Source organism: Cupressus sempervirens, chromosome 5 (genome assembly GCF_028749045.1).
Source record: "Cupressus sempervirens isolate cs-2001-9-10 chromosome 5, ASM2874904v1, whole genome shotgun sequence".
NCBI classification, from domain to species: Eukaryota; Viridiplantae; Streptophyta; class Pinopsida; order Cupressales; family Cupressaceae; genus Cupressus; species Cupressus sempervirens.
Genome location: NC_143122.1, coordinates 90,919,051 through 90,938,227, shown reverse-complemented (window position 1 = coordinate 90,938,227; position 19,177 = coordinate 90,919,051). Strand labels below are relative to the sequence as shown.

The following is a 19,177-nucleotide window of genomic DNA, read 5'->3' as shown; positions in this document are numbered from 1 at the left end:
TAGATATAGCTTTTGTACAAAAAAGTAAAAGTAAATCATACTTTTAATGTAGCATGCAAATTTTCAAGGAAAATATAATATGCAAAACAAATTTAGGTTTTGAAACCAAAGAGAACAAGGCCTATTACAAAGCCGCCTAGTACATGAATGTATCGTTCAAGAAAAGCAAGTCAATTTTACACATCTTAGATCAAAGAATAATGAGATGCATCCTTTCCAATTGGGTGTAGAAGGTCTAATTGCCCTATAGTTTTATTCTGGCTGTAAAAACTTTAGTTAGATTATTGACTTATTGCTATTTTGAGGAGGAACTATACCTCAACAAAGAGTTCCAACACTAGATTGTGTCCCTAAAATCACCACATAAATGAATTTTTGATCAATTTCAAAAGCACATATTTCCCCTCTTTTTTGAAGGAGCTTCTTCTACTATAAAAAACATTAATTTGCAAAAGTTGCACTTCCATTTGCAAGATTCCACTTCCAATACCAATGTTCGATTGATCAACTGAATGCAATGGTGATCAATAGAGGAAGGAAAAGGGTTACCTCTTCTCTATAAATTAGAGGGATATTTCATCTCTCTCCAATCTTTTTGAATTTTTTTAATGTCCATAAATGTAACCTAAGGAGTGAGTAGTTAAAGATGTTGCTAAAACAAATATACTTGTTTGATGTCAATGTACAAAATTTGTCATCATGAATCCTTTCCGGTGCTTGTTAGGCTATGCCAAAATAGACACATAAATGTTTAACAATAACTAATCTACAAATCTATGATGCAATCAAGAGCATGAATCATACAATGAAGAAGAAATGGGGCATGAAGATCACAAGGGCACGACATGATAACTCGTTGCAGAGCAAGGGCACGACACGATAAAGAAAGCGTAGATCCACACTCGGTCAGAGCTCTCCAAACTCCTTCACACACAACTAATCTACATAATCGATCAAATGGGGAATGAAATGATGTCGTGTTTTCTTTTTTTGTTTATAATCAAGCAGACGTCGCAATTATGATGATGATGTCGGTATAATGATGGCGTCGATACACTTACAAAAATAACATCAAAATCACAAACAAATCACACTGTCGTTGCAATTTGACCCCAAATGTTGTAGTGTCTGCTCCTTGTGGTACGATGACTTTGGCTTGTATTACTAGATGAGTGATTCTTCGCCATTATAAATATTTTCCACCATATTGAAAAATCAACCTCGTCTTAATATTTTCCACCATGTTTAAAATTTAAATCATGTCAAGTCACACAGCAGAAATCATGTCACATCCAACTCTAAAATTTGTGTCAAGTCTTGGAAGAAGTCCACCATAGTATTCCTTCCCATATGTGGTATTGGTATCAATTCCCACCACTGCGGCTTCCACTGAGCAGCACTCATCAATGAAGCCACTACACATGGAGGGTGGTAGAGCCTTTCTAATCTTCTGATCCAAACATGTTAGTCACACAAGATTTTTACTGCCCAAGTCTTTGCGACTCTCTTCAAACACGACTAAGGTGATAGTTCGAAAAATATCAACCCCCCTCTTCCGCACAAAACATGGTCCAACTCGAGTGTATTGATATTGGTTAGCGAGAAAACATTGCTCTAACGCAATCATTGATAGAACATTGCATCTAGACAAGCCTAGATCGCATCTAAGCTGAGCTCAACGCCCCCACACAGCAAAGAAACATAGTGTGAGAATTTAGAACCTGATGATGTCTTCCTCTATGAGTTCTTACATATTCACTTGTCTTAAGGGAAAGATTCCACCGTCATGGCCAACGAACCTTCTTGCTGTCTTCTAAATTCAAGACACACTTCATAGTTGAAAGAAATGATGACAAATCGGAGATTCAGAACAAGTCAGACTATGTGGCCATTAATGTGTTCAAAGAGACATTCCAAAAATTTGAACTTCTCTATATATTTTGATTAATTCATTTTATTGTGTAATTCATTAAACTCCCTCCTCTTCTTCGGCTACCGTGTATTATGCTTCGCTTCCTACAGACTCCCATTTCTCTGGAGTTTTGCATATGATTTGAATAAATTATAGTTACAGACTCAGAAATGAACCTGCTCTGATATCATGTTAAATATTTCAAGATTTTGTATATGATGTAACTTGTAATGGCACTAGTTAATTTTTTATGTGTGTTCCAAGTTACTATTCTAATGAATATATGTGATATAAAGAGACATGTCTTTTGTAGTGACACGTCTCTTGTTAATATATTAACTCACATTAGTTATTGTTATATCATAATGAATATTTTCTCAAAGTATTGTAACGGTTATATAACAATCTTATAAATATATATAATCTTAACATAAGTTAATTATTAAATATATAATATTTGTCATAAATTATTTATATATCTCATATATAATTTGATTTATCCGGCAGAATTATAACATTAACAGTTATCATGCTTTTTATGTAATTTAGTGGACTGCAAATTTAGAAGTGGCAAATTGACCATACTTTGTAATTTAAGGGGATTCAACTGTTTACCTCCAATTAACAAGGAATTAAAAAACTGATTAGTTATATCACTAGCACCCTTGGTTTAAATCCGTGCATTCACAGTAGGGATCTAATCACTAAAAGAAAAGTTCAGTGCCATGTAAGGTAGTTTAATTACCAAGATAGATACATTTTTAAACCAATTGCTTGTATGCAACTTTTATACCAATGCAAACCTTCAAATATACCAAAACACCAAAACTATAAAGCAGAATATGATCACCAACAGCCAACACAAAATTTGGCTTGATAATAATTAATAGGTAACATAATTTCTAAACTAATTGGAAGTCCCATCCCCAAAAAGTCATCCGTTATCAGTAAAATGTATTTGCTATTTAGATGTAAAAAGATTTACTTTTATATTAGAAAAAAGTTCATCGTGAAACAGGGTTTACAAAGTTTCTGCATCTTTTCCAAAATAGATGATTGTATCTTTAATTCAAAAATAAAAATCAACGACAATCTGAAAGATAATAATTCATGATCTATTGGAACCAATCATTTAAATGTCTTCCCTGCCTTGGGTAATTATCCACTAAAATCTGCAATATAAATCTACATTTCCAAGTTTCTGCTTCTGACAAGATAAAACTCGGGGCTCCGTACTTCCAAGGTCGCTGTCTGTTCAATTGTTAAGGTTGTGACATCATGGAACAAATCTGCAAGAATAATTTTGAAATAAATCGTATTAAACTGTTGAACCCCTGATTAATCCATCCTGAAAGCAGTTATTTAATGAGTGCTTCATTAGAAGACATTTGATTGCCTGTGAAATTGCTATCAGGATTTAATTGTGTAGTTCTCGAGTCAAACTCATCGACCCACATTTCATGAGTAGTGATTCACACATGAATCCATCTCTCGTGATAATAAATGGAACACTTAGCAGTCATTGGATCTAGTTGATGCTCACAAAGGTGAAGCACTGGGACTTCCTGGGAGGTCACCCATTCCAGTACTACTCCAGCTTGAGCGCGCTTAACTACAGAGTTTCCTCCATGGTTAAACCCACTCTGGAGTAGTACTGGGATGAGTGACCTCCCGGGAACTCCCAGTGCTTCACCTCTATGAGCATCACCTAGATCCAATGAGTGCTAACTGTTCCATTTATTATCATGAGAGATGAATTCATGTGTGAATCACTAATGAATGTGGGTCAATGAGTTTGACTCAAGAACTACACAGTTAAATCCTGATAGCAATATCACAATTTGACTTGCTGTGAAAAATACCTCCTACTTATTTGCTTATTCAAATCCAAGCCATAGATGGGCTTGCTCACAGTATTGGTTGCAACCAGAGTTACATATTTAAAAAATAAAACTGAAGCCAACACATGAGAATGTTGTTCATGGTTCCATGGCCACTAAGTATTCTGTGTTCACGTTACCTTTCATAATGCTTTGGCTACTGCCGGGTCCATTCATCCTCCTTCCTTGTCTGCACCAACTACTGATATACATCACGTTCAGCTCCACAAGAACCACAATAAGATGGATATACATTGAGCATTTACATTAATTCCAGATTGAAACCTTCTCTGCAGATGATATTGGAATTCAAACACTTGAACTGTGAATCCTCAAAACAGTATTCTTTCCATGTAAAGGGATAACGCTCTTATGATCTTGTGCATTAATTGCTTTCGATGAATCCGATACCTGCACATCCAGTACAATTATGACACAGCAAACTACATTTCTTTGAATGAGAAGCAATTACTTAGGAGTATCAAGTATCTATAAGTTTGAGCAAAATAAAGTTACAAGTCAAAACTCAGCTGAAAAGAATAAAAATTAGAGGAAGTTTTAGATCTTAATTTCCACTTCACAGCCCATGTTTTATCATCATAATTGATGAACATGCATAGTTCTACAGTTTTTGCCGCTTTTAACATTTGAACTCTACTACTTTTGATAGCGGAAGGGGGGGAATTCGATTAGAGTCTGAAAAGAAATTACTAATATTGGTGGGAGGTATTCTCTTCACTTTGGTTGGCCACCCTTTGCTGTCAAAATATTGAACTTGGCAAAATATTGGGATAATAAAATGTCAATGAAGAAATATAAAATTATATATTAATGTCGAAGGACCAAAATAACAAAAATAGACCAGTGGGGCTAAAAATTGCCACTAACCTACATCAATAAGCTCAGGGTCTGACGAGTCTCCTAATTATGAATGCACAATAATATCAAGAAAAATATCAACCCTATAAAGTAAAGAAAAATATCAAGCTGTAACTATCCAATCCTCAAAAACATGGGTCAAACTGAAACATGCTACTCCATTAAAGGAATACCTACAACATCAATCATACAAGCTACAAGTATACATCCTGAAGATACAACAGACTGAGACACTGTTGTTATAAAAAAAAATCAAACAGATCATGATGCTGGATTGATAATAAATTATGCAAAAAATGCATATTATTTTTAGTCAAGTATATGAAACGAGTGATTTTAAATTTTTTATGTTCCCAGCCGTGCGGACTTCCTCTGATGCACATCTCTGACCAGTGATTCCTTCCATCGCCCAACAATTCACCATAGAGGTCAACGTACAGTACTTAATTCAGCATGTACAAACCCCTGATGCTCTGTATGGCACACTGGTATGACCAAATTATGGGTCCCACGTCAATGCTTACCCTCCACATTCAGTCTGGATTCTGTATGGTCGTGTATTAGCCTCCTCTGAGCCGTCATATGGTCACCTATACGGACTTTCTCCGTACTCTGAGGGAACTGCGATTTGAATGTGAATATTAAATGGACACACATTACAATTATCAAATAATTGCGTAAGGTGCAGATGTGGGGATATTAATTTATTCTGGAACTGGATTACAACTTGCTTCGAATATAGATATTACAGATTCAGACTAAGGGCAGAATAGGGTGAGGAGTGAATCCCACCAAAACTATAAAGTGCTAGAGTAGGGAGGATCTTGCACCTTCGAAATCGTAGACCACAGAGACTTCCAATTGGAGTTCGTAAATTCAAATAAAATACTCAAATTCGTATGCCTACAATAAAAACTAGCTTTGCCTTTTAAATGGCTCCAGGGAAACTTCTCGAAGGATCACATATGTTGACATGGCCAAAATAAAAATAACTTAATAAAAAGGGCCCAAAGGGTAATTATAATTAAATTTCAGGGCCATACAAATAATTAATTCTAATACAACTATTTAATTTAATTCAGAGATATTACAGTTCTCTCGGCCCAATTATTGCTTGCCTTCAAGCAATTGCAGACTTTGATTCTCCAGAATTTGTTCACGTTCTCATGTGGCATCTTCAATTGGAAGGTCCTTCCAAAAAACTAGGTACTCCTTGATGGTGCAAGACCTCAGCCTTTTCTTTCTGACGTCGATGATTGCTGCAGGTTCGAGAATAAGTTTTCCTTTCTCATCAATGGGTAGAAGTTCATCTGAAATTGTGACACACTAACCAACTACTTTCGGAAGGCATGAAACATAAAAAAAATTGTGAATTTGACTTCTTGGCACCACTTCTCTTCAATGATGTTTGTTTGGATGGTTGTAGTCAGACGTAAACCAAATCTCCTACCTTGAAACTCTACTCTCTACTATGTTGGCCAACATATACCTTTTGCTGATTCTAAGTCCTTTGCAGGTTGTCCTTGAGAGAACTTCGGGATATCCAGCCTTTCCTACAGCCAGTCCTTAGCCCTTGATGCACAACTTTTTCCAAATACCAAATCCACAAATGATGAAGGCTCCTAACCATAAAGTGCCTTGAATGGTGACATGCCTATTGACATATGATAGGTAGTTTTGTAACAGTGCTATCCTATGTGAAGTCAGCAGACCCACACTTTTTGTTGTGTTGAAATGAACTTTCGGAGATAGCACTACCATAGATGGAAGACTCGCCGGTTACTCGTCGAGTTTTTAAAACTCGCCGAGTATTTTGGGACGGCGAGTAAATCGCCCAAAAACTCGCCTGCCAAAAAACTCGGAGTGAGTCCAAAAACTCGCCGAGTAATCGGCGAGTTTTAGTCAAAAACTCGGCGAGTTATGTAAAAAAACTCGCGGTTCAGGGAACCCGTGGCCAATGACGCCTAAATAGGTCAAAATGCATTGTTTCTTTCATTTGTGTGGAGCAAAGAAGGTTTTAGCTGATTGCAAGTGATTAAAGGCAGATTGGAGTGGATTTTGGAGGATTCTAACCGAATTTAGAAGAGAAATTTCTTTCCAGGTATGTTCATCTTATCATTGTTTGAAAACTTTTTATAGTTTTAAGCAAAGCTTTTATTGTTTTTGTTGTTGTTTGTAAATGATTTCAAATCATTTTAAAGTTGAAACCCTAGTTGTTCTAAACTTCTAGCTTCTAAGTTCTAACTCTAAGTTCTAACTTTGTTTATTTGTTTTTCTATAAATTTAATTATTTATGTGTAGAGCAGCGGATAAGCATTAAGAAAACATGACAAACCCGCAAGAAGAGTGGCCACAAACACCATGCCCATCTGGATATATAGGCACTCGGCCTAAAAATGCAAGAGATAAGGCATGGCGGTATGCCTATGAAGCTCCAAGTCCAAATGATATTGGGAAGGTGATATGCATTCCCTGTGAGAGAATTATTTCTGGAGGCATAAACCGCCTCAAATACCACCTTGCAGGCATAAAGAAACATGACTCAAATCCTTGTCTCAAGGTAATTGATGAAGAAAAAAGATTCATCCATGCCCTACTTGCAGCTGCTGAAGAGAAAAAATTGAATAGGGAGAGGGCAAAATTATCTATGAGGGCAGCCATAGCTGAATCTGAAGGAGCTCCTTTTGATATGCAAGAGGAAGAAGAAGCACTTGAGAACATACCAAGATCTCTTCGTGGCCCACGGATCCGCAAACAAAATTTCTCTTTTACCGGTTCCACTTCTTCTACATCTCCTACTTCTTCATCATCACCATTCGGATCCCCATCAGGGATAGGTGGTTATTTTGTGCCCAAGAACACACCTGGAGCACAGCCATCATTAGATGGCACTGCATGGTTTAAGGAGGTGCATGAGCAAACTGATATTGCAGCAGCTGATTTTTGGTTTTTCAACAATATCTCAATGAATGCTACTGATAGTTCCTATTGGGTCAATATGGTGAATGCAATGACAATATCAGGCAAAGGGTACAAGCCATCTAATCGCAAGGATATGAGTGGAAGGTTAGTATTTTACTATTTAGTAATTGTAAATAATTGTGATTCACTTTAGTTCATTGTTATATTTTAAATCTTAATTGTTATAACTTATTTCCTAATTTTTTACTAACACTTACACTTTATTTAATATTACACCTAAATTTTGTAGGTTGCTTGACAAAGCGGTTGGTAGGGCAACATTGTTGATAGAAGACCAAAAGAAAGAGTGGAAGAAGTATGGCTGCACGATTTTATCTGATGGGTGGACAGATGGAAGAAGTAGAACCATTATTAACTTCTCGATTGCTTGCAAAGATGATGTGGTGTTTTGGAAATCTGTCGATGCCTCCAACAAAGTGAAAAATGCAGCCACATTGGCTTTAATGTTGGAAAATGTTGTCATGGAGGTGGGAATAGAGAATGTGGTGCAAATAATTACAGATAATGCAGCAGCATATGTGGCAGCAGGTAGATTTAATTTTTTATATTTGAATCAATATGAATCATGAATGTAATGCTATGGTATTATTCAATTTAGATTTGATGTAATTTGTAAATACTAAATATGGAAAGTTTGTTACTGATTATTGATTTTTTGCTAATCTTTTAGGTAGAATCCTCCAAGAGAGGCATCCCACACTTTTTTGGTCACCTTGTGCAGCACATGTCCTTGACCTTCTTTTGGAGGACATAGGAAAACTTGATTGGGTGAGTCCAGTTGTGGAAGATGCTAGGCGAGTCATGAAATATATCTATAATCACCCATGGGTTCTCAGTTTGATGAGAAAAGCCACTAAAGGCAAAGATTTGCTGAGACCTGCTATGACAAGGTTTGCAACGGTCTTCTTGACGTTGCAAAGTATTCTTGACCACATATTGGCTTTGAAGCAAATGTTTGTGTGTGCTGATTGGGTTGCTTCACCTTACTCAAAGAAGCCCGAAGGAGAGGCTGTGGCACGAATAGTCTTTGATGATAGCTTTTTTGCAAAGGCTAAGGAGATTGTGGAGGTAACTTCATTATATTTTTAGTTTATTCAAGTTTCATTATCAATTCATAACTTACTATGTTATTAACTAATTTGTATTTTTCAAATTTCAAATGTAGATGTCTCTGCCCCTGGTTCTAGTCTTGCGTACATGTGATGGGCAGCAATTCCCAATGGGAAGTCTTTATGAGGCCATGGATAGGGCGAAAGAGGCTGTTAGAAGTTACTATCACGGGGACAATCTCAGATTTGACCCCATTTGGGAAATAATTGATAGGAGGTGGAACAATATGCTCCACCAACCCATTCATGCAGCAGGCTACTTCCTCAATCCCAAATTCAGGTACTATGATAATTGATTGTCCTTGAAGTTGGAATTTTAATAAGTCTTTATTTTACTTTACTTTTTAAGGTTGTGTAGTAAGACTTGATATCATTTTCTATTTGTTTTAGGGCTGATGATTCCTACTCAGATTCTAATGGAGAGGTCATGGAAGGTCTCTCTAAATGCATTGAGAGAATGATATCAAGTGAAGAGGAGAGAGACCTTATTGTGACCAAACAACAAATCTATGTGGAATCAAGGGGTCCTTTGTTCTCTTCTATGCTAGCAAAGAGAGCAAGATCTACTCAAGCACCAGGTAAAGCATCAAACTTTAAAACTTTTGCTAATTGATAAGTTGTGTTTCTGATTTTTTTTTTAATTGCTTTATGACTTTTTTTAATTTTGTTTTGCAGATGCTTGGTGGGCAAGTTGGGGTGGCAATACCCCCAATTTAAGGAAATTTGCTCTCAGAGTCCTATCCCAACCTTGTAGCTCATCCCATTGTGAGCACAATTAGAGCTTATTTGAGTCCATCCATACAAAGAAAAGAAACAGAATGACTCAAAAACGGCTTAATGATCTTGTTTATGTGCACTATAATCTTAAGTTGCGCATAAAAAAGGCACAGCTCTTAGAACTACCTAGTTCGCTTGATCTAGATGAGATAGATCCTTATTCTAATTGGACAGCACAGGAGCCAAGTCCATTGTTTACGCCAGATGAGATCGCTGATTTGGAGAGGCAGGCCATGGAGGGGAAGGCTAACACTGATTTTCAGTTCACTATGGATGACATTGAGGATGAGGACGAGGATGATGATGATTCAGGCGAGGATCAGGCATTACCATTAGGAGGAGATGCATCCTCTTCTAGGACGCCGAGCCTGTCAGTAGGGACATCGAGCGAGGGGGCACAGCCACAGAGTTCATAGTCACACAGCTCACGCCCTATCCCAGTGCGGGGCACTTCTTCTAGGACTAGACCCCCTCGCTTTCCTGCTAGTGCAAGTGGAAAGAGGAAGATGTTATTGACATTGTATTGATGTATTTAGACTTTTAGTATTTACTTCTAGTTTGACAGATTGAAACTATTTAGTAATTTACTATTTTGCTTCCTACCATGAGCATTTTGCATGAGAATGCAATTTTGTACGCATTATGCATTTATATATATCTAAACTTTGTTTCTTTCTTTTGTATTGTCTTTAATTAACTTATTAGATTCATCTTCTCATTAAATTTTGCAAAATAAATGTATTTTTAATTAAATTTCAGCGGTTTTTTAGGTTCCTGATTTTTTCCCGAGTTCTTTTTTTAAATCGCCGAGTTTCTCCCGATTAAACTTTTGAGGGGCTGGGCGAGTTTTTGCATTTGGCGAGTTTTCCAACTATGGTGCAGCACTACAACCACTTGTTCACAATCTCCATGTGACCATCTATATGTAGGTGATAGTATTGGGTGATAACTCTATTCCTGCCAAGAAAAATCGAACTTCTAATTGGGTATGGGCAAGGGTTGACATAGTCCTGTTGGTAAGGTGTGCTTATATTTTTCTGTTGTCAAGTGGAACATTCCCACACATATTGTAGAACATGATCCTTGAGGCCCTTCCAAGAGAATCTCTCCTGAACTTTCCTATATGTCTTGATGTAGCCCAAGTGTCATGTGAGAAGCAAGCCATGGGCTTCCCTCAGAATTTTCTCCTTCATCTTCGATTCAGGTACTAGATAGATTCTATCCTTGTAGTAGATGATGTGTCAATCACATTCTGTCATCCTATATTTGTCCATACAGCACTTGCACGCAAAAAAAATCTTGGAGTACTCAACCAACAAAGGTACCTTCCAATCTACTGAAATCTGTGACAATGAACATATGGTAGGTCTTCTTACCAAGGTGTCAACTACCACATTATTCTTTCCCTCCAAGTACTCCATCAAAATCATATGCTTGGATTTTTCTCCCCTATTTTGGTTGTTGCTTGTTCAAGTCCTATTCTAGGAAATATCTTAGATTATTGTGGTATGTCTATACGATCAATCTTGCTCCTAGAAGGTACAATTGAAACTTGGCTAGTGCGTGCATGATTGCAAGCATCTTCTAATAGTATGATAGAGTACAGTCATTATGCTCTTTGAGAGCTTCTGGCTCTCAAATGTGATGGGGTGACGGTCTTACGTTAGCAACACTCCAATGTCTTCATTGATGCATCGCACTCAAGGACGAAGGGGTGAGTGAAGCTGGGTAGTGCAAGCACCAGACATCTACTCACAACTTCACCTTTTGAAGGTGTGTTACACTTGCTCATCCCAATGGAAGGGTCCCTTCTTTATCAAGTTTGTCAATGATGCTTTGAAGTGTGAGAACCCTTTTAAAAATCTTTTGTAATAACTTAACAATATGAAGAATCCATGCAGCTCCAAGACTGTCTTGTGTGGAGGCTAGTTCAGAATTCCCTGAACCTTCTCTTGATATACATGTACCGCTCGGGCATTAATTTCATCACTCAAGTACAAGATCTTGATCATTCCAAAATCACATTTGGACCTCTTGGAAACCAATGATTTTGACTCAATGATGGCGAACACTTTGTCTAAATGTTTTAGATGTACCCCCTAGGTCCTACTATAAATGAGTATGTCACTGAAAAATACCAGCAAAAACTTGTGCAATGGCTTGTTAAAGATGTGATTCATGCAGGATTAGAAAGTGGTCCAAGCATTGGTTGAACCAAACAACATGACCAAGAACTTGTAGTGTTTGTAGTAGCAACGGAAAGTTGTCTTCTCGACATCTCACTCCCTTATGTGGATCTGGTGGTAGCCAAAGCGAAGATTTAATTTGGAGAAATAGACTGCACAATGCAGCTTATTCAACAAATCATCGATCCTAGGAATGGGATATCTATTTTTTATTGCCTTCTTGTTCAACACACATCCTCAGAGTCTTGTCATTCTTCTTCACCAATACCACCCAGGATGTAAAGAGGCTAGAGTTGGATTTGATCCATCCTTTATCAAGTTTTTGGATCATCTTCTCTATCTCTTCTTTGAACTTCTTCAAATGGCAATAGAGAGTGGTGATAACAAGTTTGTCTCCTTCCTCCAACTCAATGGTGTGCTCAAAGCCTCGGTGTGGGGGTATACCACGTTAACTATTTGTGAATACCAAACTATACTTATCCAATACCACGTAAAGCTCCTCGTTGTAGTAGCAAGTTTGTTGGTGCCTAATAGGTTCCATCGAGACCAAGTGTGTCACCCAAACAACATCACTATGTCTGAAAATTGCTTCCATCTACTTAAATCTCCACCAAGTCGTCATTCGACATTCCTCTCAGAACCACCTTCTTGTCATCGACCTCAAATGAGAACTCCATCCTTTTAAAGTTGTGTACTAGTTGAGGGTCTTAATCCATTGAAACGCTTCATGTTATTTTGCACACAAACCCCTTTAGGTAATGAATCATAAGTTGATGAAGTAAAGTGAGGCCTCACTTTCAAGCATGTTTGCAACTTGTTGCCCCTAAAGTATAACACAAACCCAAGACACATTGCACATTGGGGTGCCAAGTAGTGCCATAATGATGTCTCCCCAAGGTACTGTACAAAATAAATTAACTACAAAGAAGGGAACAAGGAAGTAGGATATTGAAGCAGAACATGTTCACTAAAATGCTCCCACTTCCCAACCTGCTATACAAAAGTTGAGGACATGCCAACTATCAAGCATGTGAATGCTAATGGCACTACTTGTGGTTCTTATAATATACTAGTGCCTACTCACCCAATATGATGACAATGATAAAAATATTCAAGACCTATATGATGTAGATGCTAAAGGCTAATGGGTAATTTTCATATTGAAGTTTGAACAATAAAGATAGAGCATAAAGTTCAAGTTTGACAATTAATATTTTAGTAATTTTCAAATTTATGATGGTTTTGTTGATTATATAATGTTTTGCAGTACTCTAAACTTGATTATAGATAGAAAACCCAATCCAAAATATTTTTTTGACTAAATCTACAAACTAAAACGTCAAGCACGAACCTGCACCACAACCAATACCAAGATTGGTAAATTAGCATTTAGACAATAATTTTAGAATTTGTAGGCAACAATTAAGCCACGAATAGTTAATAAGACTTTTGTTAGTTCATAAAACTTTCTTTCGAGGGGGTGTCAATTGCTTTGTCAATTGGTGACAGTTGGAAACTTAACCAACTATGTCGAGTCTATTTGTGTTGAATCGGGAACAATTGAGAGGGTGGTGAGTGTTGGAATGGATGTTAATGTAGGACATTAATACAATCAATAAAATAACATTGTGCCGTTTGAATGTGTCATGTGTTGGCTATAGTATAGTTCTTCATACCATTCCTTTGTTATTAATAGAACTTGCTGCATGGCATTAGTACATAGTTACAGTGATAATATTATGTCCATATTTGGCATTCAACAATACTCCTTTCATATTTGGCACATAACATTTCTGGCGCCATTACCTAGTATGAACTTAGAGGTCTCAAGGTGACAGGTGGAAGGATGGAGGTCTAATGCGTCATCCTTTTGACTGACAAATATTAATAACAAACAATGATGTATAGGAGGTAGAAGTGACCTGGGAGGATCAATTGACACAAGATCTTGTTCAAGTGTAAGATATAGTAGTACACATGTAGTGGGAGGTAGAGCAAAGGGCTCTCCCCATTGGTATGATATGGGTTGAACTCATGGTGAACGAAGCAATGTATGATCTCTTGGGGAGCCATTTGAGGTTACTAGTACGTAGACTAGTGGAAGTAGGAGAGTGAGAGGTTGGCCAAAGAGAACAGAAAAAGCAACAAGTACTGCAACAGTACAACGAAAGGCACTAGTAGGAGGAGAAACCTCACGACACAAATAGGCATTGTACGTCTGGTAGTTCCAACAATTAATGCTCCTCTTGCCAAACAAGGACAAAAGGCACCATAAGGAGACACAACCAGAGGAAAACAAAGCTCAAGTGAGACGATCCCTACAAATTCAGCAACAAATAGAGAGATGGAGGTTGCAACACCTTGCCAAAGGGTCCCCAGCCCTCACAAACCTAGTGAGAACCTGTCATGTCCCCATATTTATTAGATTTTATAATAAAAATTTTTAAAATAGAACAAATAATTTTTATAAAGAAATTATAATATGATATATTATTATATATTATTAAACATAATAAGGAAAATTAAATCATAGAATTTGAATAATATAATTCATGTTTACCATACAGGTAAAGAAATCAATGCATACCGACAATAGAACACGAACAACAGAATTATATTCGCAATAGTAGATGAATGATGCTTTACAATGATCCCAGACGGGATATAAATACTACCGCCAAACCTTCCCGAAGGAGTCCGTCGGCCATAATTATTCTATCCGCTACTAACTATTTACCGACGGCGTCGGCTACAGAATACAGAAACACTGTCGGACCGTCGGCTACAGAATACAAAAAACACCGCCGGACCGTCGGCTACAGAATACAAAATACCGCCGGAACCATCCAGTCGGCTAACACCATCCCCCCCAAAAAAAAAGTCGTCTCTTGACGACTAACAAAATTAGGAGACAACTTACAGACCACAGAAGAAACTAGAGAGAAGGGGGCGTCCCAGAAGTGTGCTACTCGCGATGCAACTCATACACCTGCTCTGTCCTGATGCGGAGATCTGTCTGAATCTGAGAATTAACTTCGACGGCCTCCTTTAGAAGAAGTGCCGCCTCCATGGCCTGCGTCCTGGCTAATTGCATCTCGTGCTCAGCCGCATCCTTATCTCGAACCGCTACCTCCGTACCTTTCTTAGCCACGTCCCTCTCCTGCACCGCTGGTGCAAAATCTGCCAGTAGTGCTGCCCACTCGGCGGCCCATGCTGCCTGCCGGTCGGCCAAGTCAGCGGCTAGCTTCTGTCTAGCCTCAGTCTCAGCTGCCAATGATCTCTCTGCTGCAACCCTGTTCGCCTCCGCACGTCGACGACCGTAGTAAACATCTTTGTATAGTCCCACAATCTCATGTGCCAGCTTCATCAGAGGAGTGTCATGAGGTCCCAATTCCGGCTCAGTGGCCCAATCTGCCAACATCTCAACTGTCTCCGTCGTCAGCCAGCCCCTGTCTATAAAGAAAGTCTAAAATCGCCGAGGACAAATCCCACGGATATACGCTCTGATCAAGTGCCACTCCCTCCGCCGAGTCAGGGCTTGAATTGCCACATCGTGTCCCTTCTTCAATGCAGACTTCATAGTCCTGAGGTAATCCCGGCACCTGTCCTCATCCGACCCATAGTCCTCCTTGGCAAAGGCCTCCATCGACCATTCCGCATCACTGTTCTCCTCATCAGCAGGAGCCATGCCCACATCCGGTGCCGCCCTTTTTGCTGTTGGTGCAACCACGGCATGTGGCATTCCCTCCTCCTGAAGTTGAGGCTTTGGTACTACTGGTGATGTTCCTGAACGCCTAGGAGACTGAATGGACGGACCTCGCTTTGTCGGAGTGAGTCGAAACTGCTGCCTCAAAAACTCACTAGCTCTATCCATCACCTCTGGTTGGTCAAACTGCGCAAGCTCCATGTTCATTGCCGGTACTAGCTGGGCTGACTCGGCCTCTGCTAAAAAGGATGATGAAACGGTGACCACTACATCACAATCAATGACCTCCAACCGAACCTGCAGCTCAGACTGTGGCGGTGGCAACTGTGCTCTCGGTGTGACTGCGACGGTGACATTTGCTGGTACAACTGGAATCACCTCCGCTACAACCATCGGCAATGACTCAGCGACTATCCGTGGGATGGCATCCGTCACTGTCTGCGGAACCACCTCCGTCATTGTCTGTGGGACATCATCCGTCAATGCCTGTGGAACCGGGGCACGGCCCTAACCAAACACCGAAATGACTGTCAAAAAGGTAGTCAAGTGCGCTGAAGTTGACAGCTGAGGAGGGGTAAAGAATGTGGGTCCACTACCCGCTGTCTCACCGTCAACTTCAGCCGATGTACTCCCCTCTTCTTCCACGGACTCATCCCTGTCACTCATCGAAGTGCCCTCCCGTCCGCTATCTATCTCTCCAGAAGGAGCCAATTCGCGGAGCACTTTCTTGTGACCTGCTGCCGATCCTCCTGTATCTAAGTGTCGCCAGTAGAATATGGGAGGCTCCCCGTCTGCCAACTTGCCCCTTGGAGGAGCCTCAAAGCCATCCATTGGAATCTGGCTAGCTGCAGCCTCGAGAAACAACCCGATGGCATGGTGCGGCATAAAAAATGTTCGGTGCTGAAGCATCATGAATTCCTCCATCCTGTCGGCAAGTACTGAGGCCCAATCATATACCACTCCCTGCATGATACCATTCATAAACACAATCTGTGGCAATGCGATATCTGAGGCTCGGGTGGCACCTGTCAATCTGCTCTTGATGACGTCCATGATACAACGCCAATGACCTTCCCGAATAAAGTCTCTGCGAAGCCCTCTGCACTTTGTCCCCTGAACTGCTGTCTCCCTCTCTACGGGTGTAAGGTCCCTGCACACTAGAGCTATCCAATGCTCCTGTTCCCGTGACAGTTTATGATTCTTGATTTCCACTTTCCTCCCATCGGGGCCAAGGATGCCGAAAACCCTAGTGAAATCCCTCGGTTTAAAAGATACTGTCATCTGATGCTGCTTGTACAGGAATGTACTCATTCTGCTTGGAGCGCTATATGTCTTTATCATGGTGCGCAAAACTGATTCGAACAACCGGATAGAAAAGATGGAAAGCTAAATAGCCCAATGTACCTGTGCCTGCATCAAAATCTGCTTAATTTGGTCTGCCTCCGGGGTCTCCTGCCACCACTTCTGGCATTCGCTTCCACAAAGACTCTCAAACTGGACGGTGAGATAAGTTCATTCCTTCTTGGTCTTCTGTTTCTTGCTATTGGAACCGGAAGGGCCTGCAACTTGAATTCCCGATGCCAATACTCTTGAATTCTTCTCCATGCTAGCTGCCAACTGACTCTTCCACGGCTTCCGCTTGCCCGCTGACTCCATGCAAAAATGGCTTATTTCTCCTTATATTGTTTCCTCCATCCGTTACAAAAAAATCTCAGCCTGCAGAAGAGGAGAAGACAAATCTTAATCAACAGTCCTGCCAATTAAACCAATACACAACAACCCAACTTTGCCTTCGATAATTTCTAGGTGCAAAGAGTTTGTCCTGTGATTATTGCCAACAACCGTGTGTGATTGTCCCTCATTTTTCTGGTATTTGAATTCTTGCAACCTCATCATTTGCATTCCGAACTGTTTGAATAGGACAGGAGCAATTGTCTGAATACCAACATTGCGACAGGAAACCAGAGATTTGTTGGCTTCCCAGACGAGGAGGAGAAAATAATGGATTTCCCTACATCTTACCCGCGCTCCACTCCTTCCATTCACGATAAACAGTTGATTATTCATTTTGTTTGTATACCCGCGGCCTTGTTTTTGGCAGAGGAGAAACTCTGACTGGCGGAGCTAAATCTTTTATTTTAACCCGCGTCCTTTCCGCGGCCTTTCTTTCCTTACCCACGGCCTTTCTTCTCCTACCCGCGGCCTGGTGGAGGAACAATTGTTTTATGCTCGCGGACAGGTTGTTGCCCGCGGGGCTTATATTAACCCGCGGGCAAGCTGTCCACGGGTCTATCCTTAGTCGCCCGCGGGCCTTGTCTTCTTCACCCGCGGGCCGTCAATTGCCCGCGAGGCTTTGTTTGTAACACCCGCGGACAGACTGTTGCTCGCGGGGCCTTTCTATCCGTGGGGTTTTCCTTTTTTTTTTTTTTTTTTAATAAATTTCTTTTCTTTTTCTTTTTTTAAAAAATTCGAATACATCAAATAACAGGGGTACCTGGGGTACCTTTGGACGACGTCGCCGCCAGAGAGTGTTGTACTGACGACGAGGGAAGATTCAATGACGGCGAGAACTTTCTTACACGATATGGTTTCAACTTGGATCCGTTAACTGACTGAGCTATCTCCTGTCCGTCCAAGGTTGCCAGTTTGATTGCCCTAGTGTCGCCAATTTCTCGGATCTGATATGGTCCAACCCATCGTTCTTTGAATTTGCCCAGCTTGATTTCATTATGACCATCATACTTCAGTACTAACTGTCCCAGTTGGAATCTACTACGTTTCAGATGCTTATCATGCCAGAGCTTGCGTCTGTTCTACGCCACTTCCGTCGCCCACTGTGCCAAGAAGCGTTTCTCCTCCAGTTTATTCAAGTTATTCAATCGCTCTTGTAAGCTTCTGTCATCATCCAATTTGTTTTCCAACGCTATTCGAAGACTCGGAATCATGAATTCTGCTGGGACCACTGCTTCCTGTCCAAACATTAACTGGAATGGTGTGTGCCCTGTCATCACTTTGTACGCCGTGCGGTACGCCCACAGGGTAGCGGGTAAGTTCTCCCAATCGGCACCTTCCACCACGCAGGATTTGTAGATGATGGATACTAGAATTTTATTGGTGGCCTCTGCCTGCCCGTTTGCTCTTGGATAGTACGGACTTGACAGTGAATGATAAATCTTGAACTGAGTGGTGAGCAGTCGAATAACATGATTAACAAAATGAATTCCCCTATCACTTGTTAATTGTAACGGAATTCCATACCTCGTGATGATCTGTTCATAAATAAATTTCGCGGTGCTGACGGCCGAGTTATCTGGTAACGCACGGGCCTCCACCCACTTGGTCAGGTACTCCGTTGCAACAATGATGTATCGACACCGTTGAGTCTTGCTCACCCTCAGTGGTCCAATGAAATCTAGTCCCCATCTCTCAAAAAGTTCCTGCGCATGAGAAGGTTGAAGTGGCATGAAATCTCTCTTCAGCGGCTTCCTGGCCCGTTGGCAAGTGTCACATCCGACGACCCATTCCCGTGCATCATTGTACACTGTCGGCCACCAGAGTCTTGCAAGTAATATCTTCCCTGCAGTGGTGTCAGGTCCCATGTGTCCTCCCGTGGGACCCTCATGTGCTTCTTTTAACACCTGCGGTATCTCTTCTTCCAACACACACAGCCGAAGAATATGCTCCGGCCCCATTTTGTAGAGCAACCCATTGATCAATTGAAACGTACGACTTCTGATTATCAACTT

The 19,177-nt window shown here is 40.2% G+C and overlaps 2 protein-coding genes across 7 annotated transcripts in view; one reads left to right on the top strand and one right to left on the bottom strand.

Moving 5' to 3' along the window:
- Positions 1-2,882: 2,882 nt before the first annotated feature.
- The window catches only part of PTAC14 (plastid transcriptionally active 14), a 358,101-nt gene continuing 341,806 nt past the window's right edge, over positions 2,883-19,177 (bottom strand). For all 6 annotated transcript variants that reach the window (XM_089828749.1, XM_089828750.1, XM_089828745.1 and 3 more), the window contains 2 exons: positions 3,933-4,203; positions 2,883-3,201 (listed from right to left, as the gene is read on the bottom strand). Coding sequence is in view for 3 of the 6 variants with exons in the window: in XM_089828750.1 (XP_089684876.1) it covers positions 4,125-4,203 (79 nt within the window). In the remaining 3 variants the exon portion in view is untranslated. The remainder of the gene's footprint in view (positions 3,202-3,932; positions 4,204-19,177) is intronic.
- LOC149554697 (uncharacterized) lies at positions 8,808-9,549 on the top strand. Its single transcript, XM_089833512.1, has 3 exons — positions 8,808-9,042; positions 9,153-9,340; positions 9,438-9,549. The coding sequence occupies exons 1-3, from the start codon at positions 8,819-8,821 to the stop codon at positions 9,539-9,541; spliced, it is 516 nt and encodes a 171-aa protein (XP_089689638.1). The 5' UTR covers positions 8,808-8,818; the 3' UTR covers positions 9,542-9,549.

Bases quoted from the DNA above. Each gene is read 5' to 3' on its own strand.
- LOC149554697 (XM_089833512.1), top strand. From the start codon at position 8,819: ATGTCTCTGCCCCTGGTTCTAGTCTTGCGTACATGTGATGGGCAGCAA. The intron at 9,043-9,152 runs GTACTATGATAA...TATTTGTTTTAG, and splicing joins TTCCTCAATCCCAAATTCAG to GGCTGATGATTCCTACTCAG. The intron at 9,341-9,437 runs GTAAAGCATCAA...TTTGTTTTGCAG, and splicing joins AAGATCTACTCAAGCACCAG to ATGCTTGGTGGGCAAGTTGG.